Source organism: Polypterus senegalus, chromosome 9 (assembly GCF_016835505.1).
Source record: "Polypterus senegalus isolate Bchr_013 chromosome 9, ASM1683550v1, whole genome shotgun sequence".
Classification (NCBI taxonomy): domain Eukaryota; kingdom Metazoa; phylum Chordata; class Cladistia; order Polypteriformes; family Polypteridae; genus Polypterus; species Polypterus senegalus.
The window spans coordinates 35,171,867-35,194,706 of NC_053162.1; the positions used below are offsets into that span (position 1 = coordinate 35,171,867).

General features: G+C 38.4%; 1 protein-coding gene across 1 annotated transcript in view; it reads left to right on the forward strand.

The window, feature by feature from the left end:
• rbl2 (retinoblastoma-like 2 (p130)) overlaps positions 1-22,840 on the forward strand; it is a 76,195-nt gene that overhangs the window by 20,684 nt on the left and 32,671 nt on the right. Inside the window, exons 4-11 of the mRNA XM_039762910.1 lie at positions 1,771-1,835; positions 7,385-7,513; positions 9,848-10,008; positions 16,694-16,758; positions 17,146-17,314; positions 17,558-17,718; positions 18,434-18,534; positions 22,300-22,403. Coding sequence (XP_039618844.1) covers positions 1,771-1,835; positions 7,385-7,513; positions 9,848-10,008; positions 16,694-16,758; positions 17,146-17,314; positions 17,558-17,718; positions 18,434-18,534; positions 22,300-22,403 — 955 coding nt within the window. The remainder of the gene's footprint in view (positions 1-1,770; positions 1,836-7,384; positions 7,514-9,847; positions 10,009-16,693; positions 16,759-17,145; positions 17,315-17,557; positions 17,719-18,433; positions 18,535-22,299; positions 22,404-22,840) is intronic.

Sequence of the window (22,840 nt, forward strand, 5' to 3'; positions counted from 1 at the left end):
ACGGGAGGAGTTAGTTAATGACCTCAAATTAGCAGGGACCACAGTCACCAAGAAAACCATTGGAAACACATTACACGCAATGGATTAAAATCCTGCAGGGCTCGCAAGGTCCCCTGCTCAAGAAGGCACATGTGCAGGCCCGTCTGAAGTTTGCCAATGAACACCTGAATGATTCAGAGAGTGACTGGGAGAAGGTGCTGTGGTCTGATGAGACCAAAACAGAGCTCTTTGGCATTAACTCAACTCGCTGTGTTTGGAGGAAGAAAAATGCTGCCTATGACCCCCAAAACACCGTCCCCACCGTCAAGCATGGGGTGGAAACATTTTGCTTTGGGGGTGTTTTTCTGCTAAGGGCACAGGACAACTTAATCGCATTAACGGAAAATGGACGGAGCCATGTATCGTGAAATCCTGAGCGACAATCTCCTTCCCTCTGCCAGGAAACTGAAAATGGGTCGTGGATGGGTGTTCCAGCACGACAATGACCCAAAACATACAGCAAAGGCAACAAAGGAGTGACTCAAGAAGAAGCACATTAAGGTCATGGAGTGGCCTAGTCAGTCTCCGGACCTTAATCCAATAGAAAACCTATGGAGGGAGCTCAAGCTCAGAGTAGCACAGAGACAGCCTCGAACCTTAGGGATTTAGAGATGATCTGCAAAGAGGAGTGGACCAACATTCCTCCTAAAATGTGCGCAAACTTGGTCATCAATTACAAGAAACGCTTTGACCTCTGTGCTTGCAAACAAGGGTTTTTCCACTAAGTACTAAGTCTTTTTGTTAGAGGGTTCAAAAACTTATTTCCCTCAATGAAATGCAAATCAATTTCTATCTTTTATTTAAAGTTATTTTTCGATTTTCCTTTTGATGTGCAATCTGCCACTGTTGAAATAAACCTACCATTGAAATGATACTGTTCTGAGACTTTTCATTTCTTTGTCATTGGACAAACTTACAAAATCAGTGAGGGGTCAAATAATTATTTCCTCCACTGTATGTATATATGTATATATGTATATATATATATGTATATATATGTATGTATATGTTTATGTATATTAGAACATTAGAATATTCTAGACGAGAAAAGGCCATTCAGCCCAACAAAGCTCGCCAGTCCTATCCACCTATTTCTTCCAAAAATACATCAAGTCGAGTTTTGAAAGTCCCTTAAGCTTTACAATCTACCACACTACTTGGTAGCTTATTCCAAGTGTCTATCATTCTTTGTGTAAAGAAAAACTTACTAATGTTTGTGTGAAATTTGCCCTTAACAAGTTTCCAAATGTATCCCTGTGTTCTTGATGAACTCATATATGTAGATGTATGTATGTATGTATGTATGTATATGAAAATGAAAGTACTTAACCATACAAAGACCAATTTAGATGACATTGACTGCTGATGCATTGCTGTCAAGCTGCGGCACAGCAAATGAAGTGAGGTGTAGAGTGTCAAAGAGAAACTCACCAGTCGACTTAGAGAAGTTTTCCTGCAAAACTAGCCATTAACTAGAATTTCAGATGGGTGATTCCATAGACTAGGGAATCGTACCACAGCTTAGAGAAGAATTCTAAGTGCATGAGCACACGTTTTATATTATGCCAAATGGCTTGTTCATTCTTGCAGAATATCATAGCCAGTGTTTAAAGTTTGAGTGTCAAGTATTCTGGTTTTTATGTTGCAGGTGGGTTTTAGTTTTAGAATGCTTTTGCTACATTAAGATGGAATGTACAGTTACACCAGAAATCTCATTTTGCTTTCCTGTAGGAGGCAGCCATGCACTGTGTCAGAGGTCTTCAATTTTTGCTGGCTCCTATTTATACATGCCAAAGGTAAGATAATACATTTTATTTATATAGAAATTTTAAATATTTGGCAATAATCACATTCTTTTCCAATGAGCAGTAACCTTTTTCTTTATTTTTGAATAAACTTGATGTGTTGACAATTAATATACATTTTATTCAGAGCCATTAGCTGCATGCTTTATCATTTGGGTAACAAGATTACAATTAGCTATTACAATTTAACAACTATTCATTACAGTATCTGGACTGCAGACACACATAGCTGTTGGAAGAAATGCATTGGTAGTAGACACCAGGATAGCCTTGAAAGTGTACATGAGAAATTCACATTGCTTGTATCAAATTCTAAAAGAGGTGACCATGATATTGATGGTCACTGTAGTTAAGCTTGAGAGGACCTGTGTAGAGATGAGGGAAAGTTCCGGAATGACACCTATCACTGCAGTCTGAGCTTTATAGCAAGCCTCTCCTCAGTAAAAGACATATGAAATGCCACTTTCAGTTTGCAAAGAGGCTTCCAAAAGATTCTCAGACTGTGAGAAACAAGATTCCCTGGGCTGACAAAACCAAGATTGAACTGTTTGGTCTCAATTCTAAGTGCCATGTGTGGAAGAAATTAGGCACCGTTTATTATCTGCACAGTGACATTCCTACTGTGAAGCATGGTGGTTGCAGTATCATGCTGTGGGGCTTGTTTTAAGAGGCAGGGACTGGGATAGTAGTCAGGGTTGAAGAAGAGCTGCATGGAGCCAAATACTGAGATATCCTTAATGAAAACCTGCTTCAGAGCACTGTGGACCTCAGAATGAGCTGAAGGTTCACCTTCCAACAGGTCAATGACACTAAGAGCAAGGTAAAGACAACACAGGAGTGGTTTAGGGACAACTCAGCAAAAGTCCCAGTCAAATATGTCAGGAGCGACCTGACTATAGCTGTCCACCAATGGTCTTCATCCAGCCTGACAGAGATTGAGAGAAGAAAAAAAGCAGAAAATCCTCAAATCCAGATATGTGAAAGTTGTTTCATTAGGCTGTAGTTGCTGCAAGAGTTTCTTCAACAAAGTACTGAGTAAAAGTTCTAAATACTTGTGTCAATATGATACTTTGTTTATTAATTTTATTTAATTTACAAACATGTATAAAATCCTTTTTTCACTGACATTCCAGAGTATTGAGAGTTACTTAATGAGGGAAAAATAAATTGAAATGATTTAGAAGGTCTGCATCATAACAAAATGTGACAAAATATCAGGGGTTTTGAATACTTTCTCGATTTTTCCGATTGCACTTATAATGTAACACCAGTCGTGATCCGTGATGTTTGACTGAAGTTAAAGCCAATGGATATAATTCAAACAGTAGAGGCAGCATTTGATCTTGAAGTGTAAATGAGACCAAGTCAGTGACAGGGATTTAATTTGCAGCCTAATGTTTAACAGTCAATCATGTTAGCCAGAAGTGTACAGTACCTGCTTTTTTATTATTAAAATTAATGTGACAAATTAGATAAACTTCTGGAATCTAAGGGATGGTGTGCTTATGGACTGCTTTTCTCCATTTTTAGAATACTCCTACATCTTAAATACACGTACGTTTTTAAGTGTGCTCAGTAAAGTTTTTTTGTATATTCCAGACTAATTGTATTCTTATTTGCAGCACCCCTTTTTACTGTCTCTTAAATTACAGCTTTAGACACTTGAAGGTGTCAATTTATAATGTAAAGGCTCTGCAGAGATCCCTGATATTGTCTTTTTGGTACAGTGCACAGATCTCTCAGCATTGTCACAGATTAGAGAATCTCATGCTTGTTATATTTTGTCTGTGCCCCTAAATCCTGGTTATAAATGTAGCAGTTAGCTGAGTGGTCAAATGATATGCACCCCCACCCCTCTCCCTGTGCCAGCAGACAGTATCTTCATGCCAGCTGACTCAACAAGTGAGTTTCAGAGAGCGAGGTGATTGCTAAGCTTAGTTTCCAATTTCAGTTTGAAAAGCGACCAACTCTCTGGATTTTTAAGACCTGCTGTGTCAACTATGCCCTTAGGGAGCCATCTGTCATTTTATCAAGGTTTAATATTGTACATTGAGTTTAGAACTGGGAATAATGAAAGTGACCTGTTTATTATATACTGTACATTCTCTGACACAGTTTCCAGTGCCGTTTTATGGAAATCCTTGAAGGCTGTAGCAGTGACAATCTATCTTTAGTCAGACACTGACATGCTGGAATAGTCGCATTTTAAAACTTCTGAATTGCACTTTGGCACAGCCTTGCTGTCTCACAACTTCAGGAGACTGGATTCAGGTCAAGTCTGGGCATTGACTGTGCACAGATTGTGTTCTCTTCCATTGGGTGGTTGTGGGTTTTCCCTGCATGTTCCCATAATATGTGTGTCAAGTCAATTAGCAGATCTTGATCAATCCAGTATGAGCGAGTGTGTTTTACAACAGACAAACTGGTACCCCATCCCAGATTGGTTCCTGTCATTGTTGAGATATTGCTTCAGGTTATTTTTTTCATAGTACTTTAATATTCTCAATATACATTGTCTAAGTATACACAGGAGGAATGAATATCCATTTGGAAAACCTCTTATGTAGGTTCAAACTATAATCTTTTCTGGTTTCCTTATTTCATTGTTTTTAGCATTTTTTAACTCGTGAACACTCAACCAAGTCTGTCAACAGAACATTTTGGATGAGACCTTGTGTGATATATTATTGATGGTATAAAATTGCTTAGGATTGAGATAGGCCGAGGGCAGCACAGAATATAGTGCCTCCTTCACTCACCCTTGCACATATTTACATTCAGATCCCTTAACTCCTTCAGCTTTTTAGGCTGCAAAGTGTACAAAATAAAACAACAGGCTTTGAATTGCCAGTTCAGTGTGTGACCATGAGCAGGTCACTTAATCTGTCTGTGCTCCACCTGTAAAATAAAAACTGCTTTTCTTTTTTGTGTTCTTCTTAGTTGTCACTGAATACTCCACTTTCTCCTTGCATTCCAAAGATGTGAAGGTAAACTTGACTTTTGACTTGTCACCCTACATTGGCCCAGTTTGAGTCTGGCAATGAGTGTGCCCAGTAACTGACTTGTGTCCCGTCTAATATAAGGCACTGCCTATCATTAATGCAAAGGTTTTTTGAAATGACCTGGTTCAGAAAATGAATGAGTAAATAAATGAAATGGGTCTGGATTAAATGTCAATTAAAAGAGGAAATCCATCCTGCATCTGTCCTCTGCCAGAGAGCTTCATCTTAAGAAGATGCAAATTTAATTTTCTGGATTTTTTTAACAAAATGTTCTATTAGCTTTAAAATGCAATATCTGAGTAAGTAAGTAAGTCTGTCTTTGCATTTATATAGCGCTTTTCTCACTACTCAAAGCGCTCAGCAATTGCAGGTTAAGGGCCTTGCTCAAGGGCCCAACAGAACAGAGTCCCTTTTAGCATTTACGATATTCGAACCAGCAACCTTCCGATTGCCAGTGCAGATCCCTAGCCTCAGAGCCACCACTCCGCCTATCCAGTTACAATTTTACACAAAATACCCATTCATAGTAATAAAAATACATAATAGCTTTGCATGTCCGGACCCTGTTGGACAAAAGTCCTTCTATTGTCTAAATGTGTTAATTTATTGTATTTAATGCTTCCAAAGTGCCTTGGCCTTCCTCAGATTAGTTCTAGACTATTCACTGTTTTTTAGCAGTATTAATATACATAGGGAAAATTAAAATTTGAAAGTTAAACATGATGTGGTTCAAGACAGTTCTAACTACATTTTCTTACTAATATTTTCCATCCAGTGTGTGTAATCTTGGATGTGCCTGAGGGAGTGTACACTGTAATGAACCGATGCCTGTTCCTTAGTTGGTTCCTGCCATGAACTTGGTGGTGCCAGCATAGGCTTTGATTCCTTTTGGTCTGGACTTGGATAAGAGGGTTAATAAAGTTGGTGGAAGGGTGTGAGTTACAGACCGATTTAATTATACAGGAAATCATAAGCCTGTTGGATTGACCAGTTGCCATGTCTTCCACTCTTTTCGTAAAGATATCCTTATTACATTTTGGATGCACGTGTGTGCATGACTAGACTGCAGTTGAATCTCTGGCAGTAATGTTAATAACAAACTCTTGCTGTATCATCTTTTTATGTTGCATGTAGCTTCTTTCATTGTAGATTCGCAGAAAAACAAAAATAAGACCAGTAGTGAAGTACATGTTGTAAGATCCTATGCTTCCATTCAGTCACTTGCAAAAGATTTCTTGACTTGCTGAGATCAAAAGAAGTTTTGGGTCACATTTGTAATTTTATTGTCTAACTGCAGTGCATCTCCAAAACAGATGTAATAGAATTTTCAATGGTTTTTAAATTTATTTTACTTTTTTTTTTTTTTGCCCAGACTGATTTCATACTTTAATTATAAATGATGCTTTTGAACTGTATGAATTTGTGGGAGATGTTAGCCGTCCATTATTTTCTTAACCTTTTACAAGGCCACAGAAAGCCAGAGCCTATGCAAGGCAAGATCTGACTCTAGATGGAGGGGCACTTACATAGTGTTCACTCGTGCTGAGCATATTTATACGCTTTTTTTTTTTTTTCAACATATCATGCATGTCTTTTGGACTGAGGAGTAAGATGGAATATACTGACAAACCCTACACAAACAGTGAACTCTCTGCCAGTCCAGTTTCCTGCAGGTGTGAGGTGGGACGCTAAGCAATGTGCTTCCTTAGCCCATTACGGTTCTGAGTAATAACAGACAAGACCTAATCCCAAATTATCTGCCTAAGTGCTAAGTGTTGTGTCAATGAGCCAAACAGATGAATACCACAAAAGTTTATGGTGTAAAGCTCCATCATTTCTTCTTCTTCTTCTTTTTTTTTTTTTGTTCTAAACAGACACATCATGTCATATACATGCTTTGAATGGCTGACTTGACACAATATTGGAATACTTCATTGTTGAGACCTCATAAACATGCAGAAAATGAAGAGCCAGCAGAGGGCATTGTTAGCCTTCTTGTTACGGCCATGTTCCTCTGTGCCTCGCAGCTTCCTCCTCTTAGCAACCACACATAAGTGACAAGTTCAGACTTGTGTGAGCAATGTGAGCAGCAGCTTAAAGGTTGATGAAATCAGCTTCCTGTCCTCTTTTGTAGCCAACTGTTTGTGCTGTGTTTTCTGTGTTTCTGGGGTATCCTATGTCCTGCCCTGCATGCTGACCACTGTGAGTACTTACAGTAGCTGAGGATCTCTTGCAAGAGGATTAGCTTTGATTCTTTTAAAGTTATGTGCTTAGTAGACAGTGTTTGCATTTCTTTTAAATTCATAAGATACATACTATTGTAATGAGGATTGTGCGATTGTGCATTCTGTACAAGTTAGTGTATAAACTGCAGACATACAGTATGAAAACAGTTGTTTAATACCAGTAACGCTGCCTGCCATGGAAGTATGCTATATAAAGTAATGTAAGTTGTTTATTTTTTTTTTTTTTTTATGTGAGCATTGGCTTTCAATTCAGGTTACTGACAGATTAGACTGTCTCAATTTTCTGTTGCAGGAAATTTTCCCAGGATTAGTGATGACCTAGTGAATTCCTACCACCTGTTGCTTTGTGCACTTGACCTTGTCTACGGGAATGCTCTCCTATGTCCCGGCCGCAAGGAGCTTCTAAACCCCAGCTTCACAGGTACACTAAATGTTGCAGAAGTCACTGATATAGTATTACCTCCTTTAACTATTTTCATAGAATAGATGTCACATACACAGCACCAGCTGATATAAAGCTTGTTTTTCTTACTTTAGTCACAAATAATCTGTATTTTTTTTTATCATTTAAAAATGTTTCAGATTCTTTCTTTATTGTACTGTTGTATCTCATTATAGAAAAGCTGAGTGAAAGTTAGTGAAAAGAATCGTAAAGACACAAGCACATCTGAGTAAGTGTTGTGTGTGTGTGTGTGAGAGTGAGTGAGTATGCCTTATGATTGACATTTGCACTGTCTAGAGCACAGGTGTCAAACTCCAGGCCTGGAGGGCCGCAGTGGGTGCAGCTTTTCTTTCTAACCCTTTTCCTAATCAGGGTCCAGTTTTCACTGCTAATTAAGTTCTTCTCCTTTCATTTTAATTGCTTTGTTTTTAAGGATTAAGTCCTCTGAATTGATTCTTTTCTTCATTAAATGACAGCCAAACAGAAATGAGACATGAAACGAGCCAACAGATGACCAGCTAAATTGGGGCTTCAAACTCCAACCAGTTCCTTAATGAGAAGCTGATTCTTGCTGTTAATTAAACCTGTTATTCAATTCCATGGCTTGTTGCTGCTCTCTTTTTGCCATAGCAGACATTTCCAAAACTGTTGATATTCTGTTTTTTTCTAAGAACTCCTAAAATGTTTTGGTAACCTTAGTGATCAACCTTACTGAGACCTTCATCTTTATTTTCAGATTTTGTTTGATGGGTACAGGTGAGATGGTCATGTCCTTCTTGTTTTATGTCTCATTACTGACTAAGGGGCCTGAGTTAAGCTAATTAAAGCTAAGGCTAAAGAAGTTAATTAGCATCAAAAACTGGTCACTAATTAAGAAGATGGTTAGAATAAAAACCTGCGGCCCTCCAGGACTGGAGTTTGACACCCCTGGTCTAGAGTTACTTCCTCCCTTAATTTTTGTGCTGCCAGGGTAGACTTTGGCTTCCAGTAATCTGAGCCTGTACTGTATAAGCAGCGGTTCTGAGATTTTTCAGATAAGGAAGACAGACATTTCAAGGTGTGTTCACTATACTCAGTGATCATGGCTTTAGACACTGGTGATGCGTTGCATGTTGATTAGAATTAAACTGTAATCTGTACACCTGACAATAATGACCATATAAACCAACTGTATACAAGTATAACTGATGGACGGTTGAAGTTTTTTATTAGGGTTTGGATGTTCTGACTGCATATGGGCCTTGTGCCACTTAGTATATTTACATACTGACTTTTACTTCCATTTCCAAAGCAGAATTATTTCTGCTTCGTCCCTGTTATTGTTGGGGTAAGCTACACTTTTCGGAGCCAGGCAGTGTGGCAAAAGAAATGCTTCTGCAGTGAGTGCATATGTTCACCGTGCGTATTGGTGATGTTCTTGATATTTGTATAACTGTAATATCGCCTCGTGCAGCAGATATTCTAGTATCTGTGCTTTCACTTTCAGATCATTTTGTCCTTTTCAATTTGTGTCACCATCCTGCAGTTATTAAAAAAGGTAGTGGAAAAAAACATGGTGAACTATGAACAGAGGAAAATGGGCATTCAAATTTTGCTGTTTTCCTGTGTAAATCTAAAATCTTCAATTCCTGCCATTTCTATGCAGTTTAAAGCTTATTATTTTTCTTGCACTTTTTTTCTGTGTGATTAAATGTAAATCTAAAAATTATCCATCATTTGTATATTCTGATTATATAGACACATGGTAGCCTAATGTGACAAGTTGGTTAAATTTAATGTTGCTCAAATTTCTGTCCATACTTAGCTTCAAAGATTAGGCTCGTACATTTTTAGACCTCAGATATTTGCCTACATTTGAACCACATACAAGTGGCTTGGTTTAACACTTCTTTCTATGTGCTCCTTTCTGAGCGAGTGATTGAGCATACTCACACAACATGAAAGGTTCCCAAATAATACATGATATTGCTGGGAATAATTCTGACCCACCACAACCCAGAAACATAAATGCAGAGGTAATTAAAAGAGGAAGAATTTCATACATTTGGGTGTGGATTAATCGTCTGTGTATAAAGTAATCATATTTATCTTGTTGTTCTTTTATTTGTCAACCTGCAATTTACTCAGTTATTATTATTATTCAGTAACCACCAGTTTCACTTTATTTTAGTGTATTACCATCAAACCTGTGGATTAAATGGCAAAAATTAAAATTGGTGGACGGTAAATTCAGCACAGCAAAAGTGCAGTTTGCTCATGTTAAATTCTAATGTTTGTACAGTACTGGTCAAGTTTACCTTATTTGGCTTGCAGGTCTCCCTGATGACTTCAGCAGCAAAGATTATAGAGCTCCTCCAGAGTCGCCCTGCATCATTAGCCAGCTGTGCATGCTTCATGATGGCCTTGTCTTGGATGCAAAGGGCATCAAAGAGCATTTCTGGAAGCCCTTCATAAGAAAGCTGTTTGAGAAGAAGGTAGGTCTGTTTAGCCCTGTATTCAGGCAGCTAAGAGCAATTACTTTTTAACTCAATATTATACCTAACTAGGCCAGCACAATAGTCAGTACCTGTATTTGAAGGAATGGCAAGCAGAAGTGTACATATTATTATACTGTAGCTCAGAATACAGTGACATATTGGAAGTGATGTGTGCTATAATAATAACAATAATAATTTATAGAGCACTTTTCTCACTACTCAAAGCCCTCTCGATGCAAGGAGGACCCAGGAAGTGAACCCACAACCTCCTTACTGCAAAGCAGCAGCACTACCACTCTGCCACCTGCAGGGAACATATAGGAGACTGCTTTTAATATGAAGTTTAAATTTATATAATTTGAAACAGCAAAGTAATTGAATTAATAATTTAATTTGGTTCTAATTATGATAAATGTAATGTTTACTTTGCCAGTGCACACTTACCAGTGTTTTTGTTTGCTACATTTTATTTTGACAAAAATAGTTACGTCTGGAAGAAGTGTTAAAGATCACATGAAAACTTGTGTATAGAACAAATGGCGCATAAGTGATAAATGTCTTCAAAACCAGACTGTAGGAGCAAATCATTGGTCCAGAATTAGTCTTACCCATGAATTGGATAACACAAACCATTCTTCAAGTCTTGGTGGCCAGAGGTGCAGCCTGTTATCCGCAAACTCACTGACCGCTGTCTATATAAAGAAAGCAAGCACAGGCTAAATGCATGTATAACAAACCTTAATCCCTGTAAATAGTAATAATAATGAAAGATGTACTAACATTTACAAAGTGTTTCTATATTTTTGATGGAAGAAAAATATGCAAAGGATCAACACAGATCAATCAGAGTTGGCACATCTTTTTGTAGATCAGTCAGAGTTGGCACGTCTTTTTGTAGATCAGTCAGAGTTGGCATGTCTTTTTGTAGCTCGGTTGCATCTGGCTAGACTGACTGGGTCTCCCCCTGACAAAGGGTGGGGAAGGACTCATTTAAGGCTGTGTTTTAGTGCCGAAAATGGCTAATTATACATACAGATTAGCCATTTGATTCTGTGCAAGTCCGCAGGGAACAGTATTATATATCTGGTTGCAGTACACATAATATTCTCATTATTCTAAGCTAAGCTAAGCTACTTCTCTCTTTTTTTAAAAAAAAAAGCATAAGGTAGGAAGCAGATCAGCAGTGATCTTACAGTACGGATGCGTGACATGGCTGCTACAGCTCTGTGATGTTATTCTGGCCTTGCAAAGTATCATGGGGTGCTGTGAAACCAATGTTAATCAAATACAGCGAAGTTCCAGGAAATTTTCAGAGAACAAAGTCACTAGCAGAAACAGCATATTTGCTGCAAAAAAGAACTTTGGCAAATTTCACCATTCAACACTAGTGCTGACATTACAAAGAGGCTATATGATGTGTAATAACATCTTCCCTAATCTGTCATCATGCATTGACTCTTTTTGTACCAAACAATGAAGCCTGAATAGGCATAGCACTCCACCCACTGGCATTCATTTGTGAAAATGGAATGTGTCCAAGTACCAGTTGACTGTAATCCAGGCTGTTGTAGCCTAGTACAAGTTCAGTCATTAAATCGTCAATAACACAGATAATTAATTATGTCGTGACGTGAGCCTTGCTTTTACAAGTCATGAGCTGATAGTTTAAATCATTATTTCATGATCTATGGAAGGAGCCACATATTAGCAAACAGTGCAAAAAGTTAACGTGAGCCTGTTTTGAAACTCACCAGACAATCCAGTGCTGGTCCTCTGACATTTTTGTCATTACTGTGTTTAGTAATTAATGTGTGTTGTATCATTATACCCTATACTGTGTTGTTGGTATATCTCTTCATAAGTAGGACTGGAAGCAAGTGCTTTTTATTATACTGAGTACTGAAAGGTATAGTGACAATAAATTCAATTGAAGAGGAAAGAGCCTTTTTTCAGTAATCCCTGCCAGCATCATCCTGCCGTCATGTTTGTAAAAGTCATAATGCGCTGCACAAAGACCAAAGATTTGGCCCCTCTCAGGACAAATAAATATATTGTGAAGGCATTCTGAGTATAAGATAGTCATTGTGTCCGGAGGTCACCATGACTGGACCGTATTGACTTTTATGGCAAGCCCCATGCATGGCCCTGTATTGTTAGATGTTAACATAACATATAGGTAGACTTAAATCAATTGTACACCTGGCCATGTTGCTCTGCCATGCCTGTTTACATGCACATTGTAATACTGTGCCAGCGGGAAACCTATCGTGTAGTCATAGAGTGCATATCTTATTTTTATTTTTACACTTTTGTCATTGACCACAAAACATTTTTCACACTGCATTTTTTCATTTATAAAATGCTTTTATTTAGTCACACAAATAATTACAAGATCACATCTATTTCTTTAATAAAACTGGATTATTCTGTTTTTGCAAGCAATTATCTTTATTTATATTTTTATATTATTAATATTATTATTATATAAATGTAAAGAATTATTATTAAGGGAACAGTGGAGACGAGGAGGTGATGGGTAGGTATGGTGTCAAGGAGAGGAATGAAAAAGGTCAGAGGATAGTGGATTTTGCCAAACGGATGGACATAGCTGTGGTGAATACGTATTTTAAGAAGAGGGAGGAACATAGGGTGACGTACAAGAGTGGAGGAAGATGCACACAGGTAGATTACATCCTATGCAGAAGACTCGATCTGAAGGAGATTGAAGACTGCAAAGTGGTGGCAGGGGAAAGTGTAGTTAAGCAGCATAGGATGGTGGTCAGTAGGATGATGTTGGAGATCAAGAAGAGGAAGAGAGTGAGGGCAGAGCCAAGCATCAAATGGTGGAAGTTGAAAAAGGAAGACTGCAAGGTTGAGTTTAGGCAGAAGGTGAGACAGGCACTGGGTGGCAGTGAAGAGTTTCCAGACAGCTGGGAATCTACAGCAGATGTAGTAAGGGTGACAGTAAGAAGGGTGCTTGGCGTGACATCTGGAAAGAGGAAGAAGGAAAAGGAAACCTGGTGGTGGAATTTGGGAAGTACAGGATAGTATACAGAGGAAGAGGATGGCAAAGAAGAAATGGGATAGTCAGAGAGATGCAGAAAGTATACAAAAGTACAATGAGATAAGACGCAAGGTGAAGAGAGAGGTGGTGAAGGCTAAAGAAAAGGCGTATGATGAGTTGTATGAGAGGTTAGACACTAAGGAGGGAGAAAAGGACCAGTGGACTAGACAGAGGGAGTGAGCTGGGAAAGATGTGCAGCAGGTTAGGGTGATAAAGGATAAAGATGGAAACATACTCACAAGCGAGGAAAGTGTGTTGAGCAGATGGAAAGAGTACTTTGAGAGGCTGATGAATGAGTAGAACGAGAGAGAGAAGAGGTTGGATGATGTGGAGATAGTGAATCAAGAAGTGCAACGGATTAGCAAGGAGAAAATAAGGACAGCTATGAAGAGGATGAAGAATGGAAAGGCCGTTGGTCCAGATGACATACCTTTGGAAGCATGAAGGTGTTTAGGAGAAATGACAGTGGAGTTTTTAACCAGATTGTTTAGTGGAATCTTGGAAAGTGAGATGATGCCTGAGGAGTGGAGAAGAAGTGTACTGGTGTTGATATTTAAGAATAAGCGGGATGTGCAGGACTGTAGTAACTACAGAAAAAATAAAATTGATGAGCCACAGCATGAAGTTATGGGAAAGAGTAGTGGAAGCTAGGTCAAGAAGTGAGGTGATGATAAGTGAGCAGCAGTATGGTTTCATGCCAAGAAAGAGCACCACAAAGGCAAAGTTTGCTCTGAGGGTGTTAATGAAGAAGTAGAGAGAAGGCCAGAAGGAGCTGCGTTGTGTCTTTGTGGACCTGGAGAAAGCATATGACAGGGTGCCTCGAGAGGAGCTGTGCTATTGTATGAGGAAGTCGGGAGTGGCTGAGAAGTATGTAAGAGTTGTACAGGATATGTACGAGCGAAGTATGACAGTGGTGAGGTCTGCGGTAGGAGTGACGGATGCATTCAAGTTGGAGGTGGGATTATATCAGGGATCGGCTCTGAGCCCTTTCTTATTTGCAATGGTGATGGACAGGTTGACAGTCAAGATTAGACAGGAGTTCCCGTGGACTATGATGTTTGCTGATGACATTGTGATCTGTAGCAATAGTAGGGAGCAGGTTGAGGAGATCCTGGAGAGGTGGAGATATGCTCTAGAGGGGAGAGGAATGAAGGTCAGTAGAAACAAGACAGAATACATGTGTGTAAATGAGAGGGAGGTCAGTGGAATGGTGAGGATGCAGGGAGTAGAGTTGGCGAAGGTGGATGAGTTTAAATACTTGGGATCAACAGTACAGAGTAATGGGGATTGTGGAAGAGAAGTGAAAAAGAGTGCAGGCAGGTGGAATGGGTAGAGAAAAGTGTCAGGAGTAACTTGTAACAGACAGGTATTAGCAAGAGTGAAATGGAAGGTCTACAGGACGGTAGTGAGACCAGCTATGTTATATGAACTGGAGACGGTGGCACTGACCAGAAAGCAGGAGACAGAGCTGGAGGTGGCAGAGTTAAAGATGCCAAGATTTGCATTGGGTGTGGCGAGGATGAACAGAATTAGAAATGAGGACATTAGAGGGTCAGCTCAAGTTGGACGGTTGGGAGACAAAGCCAGAGAGGCGAGATTGTGTTGGTTTGGACATGTGCAGAGGAGAGATGCTGAGTATATTGGGAGAAGGATGCTAAGGATAGAGCTGCCAGGCAAGAGAAAAAGAGGAAGGCCTAAACAAAGGCTTATGGATGTGATGAGAGGGGACATGCAGGTGATGGGTGTGACAGAACAAGATGCAGAGGACAGAAAGATATGGAAGAAGATGATCCGCTGTGGCAACCCTTAATGGGAGCAGCTGAAAGAAGAAGAAGATTATTTTGTGAACCATTTTTGTTTCAGAACAAAACAAAAGGGTAAACAGAAACATTTATTCTGGTGTTTCTGTGTTTCACTCTTAGAAAATGAAAACCTAATAGTCAGAATGCTATTTTTTTGAGCAAGGCATAAGATGCACTTATGAATGACACTGTCATTGTTTTATTCTTTGCATATTTTTTCTTTTCTGTGATATTGATGTTAAAATGGCTTTAATAAACACCCTGTGGTAATACAAAAAAGGTAATTTTAATGTTCGCCCATATGATTTTTAGAATTCAGTTCATCCATTCATCCCCTACACTTGTTAATATCATGCGCAGGGTCACATGGAAGCTGAAACCTGTCCCAGTAAGTCTTGCAAGGCAGGAAAATCTCTGGATAACGGATTAGCCCATTGCAGGGTGAAAACACAAAAACACACAAATTGGGGGCAAATTTAGCAGCACCAATCCACCTAACCCATATGTTTTTGAACTGCCTCTGGAAATGGAAGTACCCAGAAGAAGCTCACACAGACATGTGAGGTTGTTTGAGGAATGGGATGTACACATACAAAACTTCATGCAGGGAGCATCTGGGCCTTGAACCCCAGGCTCCTTGTTAGAGGCAGCAGCCAGCAGTGCTACCATAGTGCTACAGTGTCAACCCCAACATTATTCCATTTAAATAAAAATCAAATAACTATTGCCTTACAATAACTAACATTTGCCCGATTGGCTGCCTTCACAAAATCTGTTCTCCTGATTTCTGTCTAGTGCATCTGCCTTAATATTAAGAAGTTACACATTGAAAAGTATACGTGCCCAATTTTCTCTACAGTTTATGTAATCATACAGTTTTTCATGGACCTCCGCAACTCCTTATGTCTACTGTCCAATTCAGACACTAACAGTTCACTTTGTGTTTTGATTTTTTCTTATCTTCTATTACATACAGCACATTACCCATTTATTAGTAAGAACACATGCTCATTACCATATTCACCCCCTTGCATTCTTTATAAGAAGTTTTACTTTAACAGCTCGGTTTTCTTGCTTATTTTGTATATAAGAAAACTCGAGCACATATACCAATAAAAGGTCATATATTGAGTTACTTTATCTTTAGGTAATAGCATTTAATTTTAAAAAGTACATGTCAGGGGCTTAATTGTTTTTGAGATTTACATATGTCACCCTCAGGTAAGCTCATTGGTTTTAGACTCTTTGAATTTCTAGACATAATTGACATTATATCAAATTATGTCATTCTGTCTGTTGCTTTTTGGTGCTCTTATTAGATGCATTGTGGAAATGTTTAACACATTTGTTTTAAGAAGCTGCTGCCAGCAGCACCTGTTCTCCTGATCACTGGATTGCTTTTCCCATCTCTATCCCTAAATCACTGGCAATTTCTGAATCTTCTCTTTATGACTAGAATCTGTTTTAGCAACATCTGCCTCACAGCTCCCAGTGGCCTAGTTCACTGTTTTTGAGGCTTTCATATTTTTCATGTTTGGTTAGGTGTATCTTAGGTACTGCAGTTAGTGAGTGTAGGTATGTGAGTGGGCCCTGCCTTACACCTCTAGAAAACTAGATTCAGAAGATCAGAAGTTGGGTGGATGGACAACCTGCTTCTCTGCATAATTCTGATAAGCTTCTCACCTGTTTAGGGGATGTAGTTACATTTATGAAGAACACAACTGTGTTAGGTGACTGAGCACCTTAACTTTGGCTTAAACAATGGTGAGTTACTTGAAAATGTAACCACATTATTTCCTTGTTTTTCTTTTTTCAGATATTAAAGGGCAAAGAAGAAACTTTGACAGGATTTTTGGATCCTGGGAATTTTGGTGACAGTTTGTGAGTTCTAGCACCACTTTTTTATGTGAACTCCAGGGAGGTATATGGGAGATTTGTTGCTGCAGAATAAATCTTATGCAAAAAATAAAGGTGTAAAATTAACACAGCCAAAACATAGTATTCAGTATTTCTCTTGCCATCATTGCCATTTTATCTAACATGACATATTCTAAAATTCTTATGTTAATACAGCAAATATTTTTTTCTAATTTGCCATGTATATAGTCTTGCTACTTCACTAGATTTAATTCTAACAGATAATATTTGATAGTTCATGAATTTCCCAAGACAATCGCTGCTGTTCCATTTGAAATTTTACAACATACTGTATGTCCTTATTTTTTGTGGAGATTTGAGAGATTTTTTTGTGCTCATTTGTTTTCACAGGAAAGCTATTACCAGAGCGTATGAGGAGTATGTACTGTCAATGGGGAGCCTGGATGAGAGAATATTCCTGGGTGAAGATGCTAGTGATGGAATAGGAACACCTAGTCGCTGTGTGCACCCTGCAGCTAGTGTGGATCATCGAGCACACACCCAGCAACAGTCTGATAAGGTACTTGACACATATCTGCCCTCCTTGATTGGAAAAGGACTGGTCTTAATGGCCACTGCTACCTGATGGAGAGGGTAATCAGGGTTCTTGGTTCTCCAGGACCTGCCAGTGTCTTGGAGGAGCTTAGAGAAACCTCACATTACCAAAGGTCATTCTATGTTCATAATGTTTGGTCTGGCTACTAAAAATACGGGTCTGATCTTCCAGGAGTTCTCACGTGTCCCTGTTTTCTTTACATCCAAGGCCTTTCCGATTTCTGCACCTCTTACTAGTCACAGATACTCAAAAGAAAGCAGCATCTTCATAATTCCTGGCAGCATGGCAACCCAGAGCATAAGCCGCCTTCACAGTATGTTGATTGGCCTAAAATCATCTCCCAGTGAAAAACTGGACAAGATGCTCAAGTGAGTATCATCATGCCTTTTAAAATTTACTGTTTGTGTGAGGCTACATAATATATGGCTGTGCTTGGAAGAAAATTAAGAATGATGTCATATAGATGGTAAATGTTTTAGAATTGACATACACTGTTTCAACTTACATAGAGTATATTTGACAGGTCATGTGTCGGCTTTTCAGAGTAGAATTGTTTCTTTGCCATTTCTTCCTCTTCCTACATGGTGGTTTCTATTCTACAAATGCAGTAAGTGTGTGTGCAGATAAGTGGAGAAGTGTGTGCACAGTCTGACTTCCTGCTGTGGTAAATTTTTTAACTGGGTGAAAATGTAACCACAGATGCAGCAAACAATTCTACCTTTAGAAAACTGCATTTGCCAAATGATGATGATGTTTGTGTTGACTTCCCCCAAGCTTTTCCGGTTGAAGTTAGGAGTCATGACAGTATATTAAAAGCTAAATAAATAGAGGCCTCTACAATTACATGAACAGAAATGTAAAGCTGTGCTTGCTTTAAGTTTGTAATGTATGGGTGGAGTCTGTGATGAAGTAAATAACATGCGTGTGTTTTAGAGGCTGTGAAATGTTAAATTAATCTGAGTGTTTTTAGAATTGCAGGGTTTTTTTTTTTATTTAGCCAATAACTGAAAGAAGCTGATTTATTCTGTGTTATAAGAAGATATCACCTTATTTTGTGGTTGCCATTGCTGACCACATTCACAGGTCCTGCTCCAGAGACCCGAGCCAGGTTATCTGCAATCGATTGAAAGAGATGTGTGACATATTTTGCCAGAGTTACACAGTGACAGCTGAAGAGAGCCCAGGTAATAGGGAATGTACTTTAAACATAAAGATTGTCAAATAAAGACTAAGTTAGGCTTGATTTTATATAGCTCCTTTCCCACTGAGTTCCATCACAAATATACAACATAAACAGTAGCATAGTCTACACCAAAAAATGAAATATAGTATATTACAGAGAATGTAGGAAGATGCTGTATAGTAGGCCTATGAATTAAAAGGTAATTCAGCATTTATAGGTGCTACATAAACTCCAGAACAGTTTGAATTCAGGAGAAATTTCTCAAACCCACCTGCATTTACATCTGAACATTTTTTAGAACTTAAGAACAATTTTGAAGAGAACTTGCGATGCAGCTAAACAAGCTTGGTTACTCCCCTTTGACATTAAGTTAAGTCACACTGCTTGGTAACTTCATCTCTATGCCTATGGCTCTTTATGCGAAGAAAAAATTTGTAACATTCCTTTGCCCTTAACATTCCTTCTGCATCTGTGTTCTAGTTGAAGAACTTGTTTTAAAGGAACGGTGGGGATCCACACCATTTAATACATACTGTATGTGATAATATGCAGTAATAGGAAACAGGTGGAAAATTAAAGATAATGCTAGCCATGGTGATGAATTTCCTCTTTCCTTTTAGTGTAGGATGGGTGGTAGTTGGAAGGTAAGAATGGGGTAATCACCACTTTTATCTTTGTAAATATTAACCTGATATTTAATCATAAAGCATTAAAGTGAAATCCATATACTGTCAGCCATTTGCCTAATTTCTTGCCTCACAAGTCACAATCTGTTCTCTCATAGTGAGAGCTGACTGAGGTGCTGTCAGTTTGTGACAAATGACATTGTTCAGTGCTTGGTGCAATCATCCATTTTTCCAGCCACTGAAGGTTCCCAGATGTTTGACAGGTGTAAACACAAGAGAGCTGTGCACATCTAGAAACAAGTCTCTCTCTGTGCCTTTTCATTTGCACAAGTGAATGAAACATTTTGGTGAGCTTCTTCACATTAGGTTGTAAAACAGTTTTTGTGTCTTTTTGCCCACTTTCTATCAAACGCCTTGTGTTATTTACTGCTACTTGACAGGCAGACCTCTCACAGTGACATTTGCTTGAATCAACTAATCCTCCAAAGTAAAACCAGTGACAGCTTTCTAAAAGCTCCAGTGCAGTGTTGTGGCAGTTGAAAAGCAAAACTTAAGAATGTTGATGGATGCAGCAGTTGTTGTAGCAGTGCCATCTTGTGGTAGACTCTGTTTATGGCTGTTTTCTAAACTGGTACAGTATTTGGCAAACCTATCACCTTTTATCAGTTTGGCCTTGGCTGCTTTCCTGGAAACCGAGCACTGTGACAAGTTCATTTATAGGTGCACAGTTGCACATAAAATGTGCAGACCATAATCGTGTTACATTAACGAATTAAACTGCTGTTCAAGAGATTATATATAAAAAGTTTAGAAGCTTTTTTCTTCAATTATTATCATGTATCTCACACAGTAATTGTACCTATGTAGACAAGTTGTATTTCATAAACAATACGAAAACTGTTATGGTCACTCAATCTTAGAACAGGTACATAAGCACCTGTTCATCAGTTTAGTGAAAGGGAGAGCAGCCATTAAAGGCTGCATAGAAATCTTCAAGTGGACAGAAGTAAAGTTTGCAGGCATGCGCATTTGTCTATTTATTGTCCATTTTAAAAGTTCATTTTTCAATTGCACTGTGGTCTATTGACTAGGACATTGGACTTTAAATAACACATGTATGTCAGTTTAGTCTTCACTGGTAAAATGTGTGGTTCACTTCAAACAAACAAAAAATGTGGAAAGTTGAATCTTAGCCGTTTTTGTGTAAAGGTCCTTGTGATGGTATTTACCAAAGAAAGGTGCTATATAAATTAATTAATTTGTTATTCAATGTATTCATTTATGGAAATAACTGGTTACAATAATCATTTTGTCTATATAGTGTTAAGACTGCAGTGCATAATGAACTGTGGTGAAAAAGTTCTGTGAACTTTAAAAATATATTCAACATAGCATATATAACACATATAAAAAGGATTCACCTCTTTGAAGTTTCTTCATTGTTTAGTTTTATACTAAATTAAATCCACTGTGATTTAATACTGTATAAAACTAATTTGGCTTTTTTAACACTGATGAACAGAGAAAAAAAACTTTATTGTCAAAGTGAAAACTGATCTTTGTGAAGTGGTCTAAATGAATTACAAATATTAAACCTAAAATAACTAAATTGCATAAGTATTAATATGATACGCCTGTTGCAGCCAGGTGGTTTTAGATGTCACCTGATTGATTACATAAAGATCATCTGTCTGGGAATTCAGTTGCCTGTAGTATAAATGTACTTCTTTATCTGCAAGGATCAACTGGTGGAGAGTCAGTGTGGTGGTCTAATATATACAATGAAGACAAAAGAACTCTCTAAGCAACTCTGTGATAAGATAATTGAAAAACACAAGTAAGGGGATGGCGACAAGAAGGCCATTTGCAAAAACTGAGTGATCGTGCAAGAAGACGACTAGTGAGGGAGGCCACCAAGACACCTATAATAACTCTGACAGAGTTACAAGCTACAGTTACTAGAATTGGAGACACCATGCAGACAACAATTGTTGCCCAGGTGCTTCAGCAGTGACAGCTCTATGGGAGAGTGGCAAAGAGAAAGCCACTGTTTAAAAAAAAAACAAAAAAAAAACCACAAACATGACAAGACATCTCAGCAGAAGGACCTCGTCTAATTAGAACAAAATTGAGCCTTATGCCAATAAGACTAAAGCCATGTTTAAACACTTCACATTATCAAAAACATGCCATTCCACTGTGACATATGCTGGTGGTAACATCATGCATCATGGAGGGAATAATGAGTGCAACAAAATCCTGCAGAAAAACCTAATGCAGCCTGCATGAAACCCGCACCCTGAGAGAAGATCTGTCTTCCAGCTACACAATGTCCTCAAGCAGAACGCACAGAGTTACACAGGAATGGCTAATAAATCATAATATTTGTGTCCTGGAGTGGCTGAGTCAGAGTTTAAATGTGAACTCAATTAAGAATTTGTAAAAGTCTGTTCACTTATAGTCCTTATGCAACCTGACAGAGCTTGAGCAGATATGCAAGGCTGAATGAGGAAAAATGGCAGTGTGCAGATGTACAAAGCTAGTAGAGAGAGACCTGTGCATAAGGACTGAAGGCTGCCATGGGTGCCAGAGGTGCATATACTAAATACTGACTTTGGTTGTATTTATGAGATCAATTATTTTGTGTTTTATATTTGTAATGAATTTGGACCACTTTACAGAAATCGTTTCCGATTCGATCCGGTGTTGTATAACGATAAAAAGTGAAATTTCGCAAGGGTGAATACTTTTATAGGCATTTTAGTACTACTATATAATGCAACAGTTTTGTAGAATTAACTGCCTAACTAATTTCTTTTCATCAAATTATCATTGTAAATTCAGTAACATAAGTTAATTTAGTTTTTGTTTTTAATAATGCTGTTCTGAATATTTACAAGTGTCCTAGCGGTAAATTATTAAACAATATCATATTTACACATACAAAAGCAGCAACAGTTTGCAGTGTATAGTACAGAAATAGCCAGTATCTGAGAATCTCCTGCTGAAATGTCACCAGAACGTGACAAGAAGTGTGAAGTGAATTGAAATGCAATAAATAATGCACATCACACATTTTAGGAATATACTGGAGTCTTGCTTACAGACTTGAACTGTCTAAAAATGTTTTTTTAATGCAGACATTGCCATTAAGTTTTTTTGCCTTGCTGAAATTCTCTACTATAAAATTCTGGAGGGTGTCCTCGTCCAGGAGAAGAGAAGACTGGGTGACATTGATTTATCTGTAAGTCTGTTGTATTTTCTTCATGCGATGTTTATGTATATGGTGAAAGTGTCCAGAAGAAATGCATGTAAATCTGATAGGCTTGTAGTTTGAGTGTTTACAGTCCAGATCAGAATGGCATATCTTCTGAGGTGGTAGTGATCTGCCTTCCTCAGTCAGAACGGGGTACATAAATGCTCTACTGAATTACTCCCCAGCATGCGCTACATATTTTGAGAGCTCCCAGTTAATCGTGCAGCCTTGCAGAAAGCGCTTCATAAAACCTGTAGAAATGTGGGCTGGACAGCACAACAGATTTGTTTTAGTTACGAAAGGATTGAAACTCCCTGGACACTCACTCAGTCAGGTCTTTGGGATTAGGTGTTCATACTGGTCCTGCCTGAATCACATACTTTCTTCTTGTATTCATAATACATATTGCAGTAACAGTGCACTTG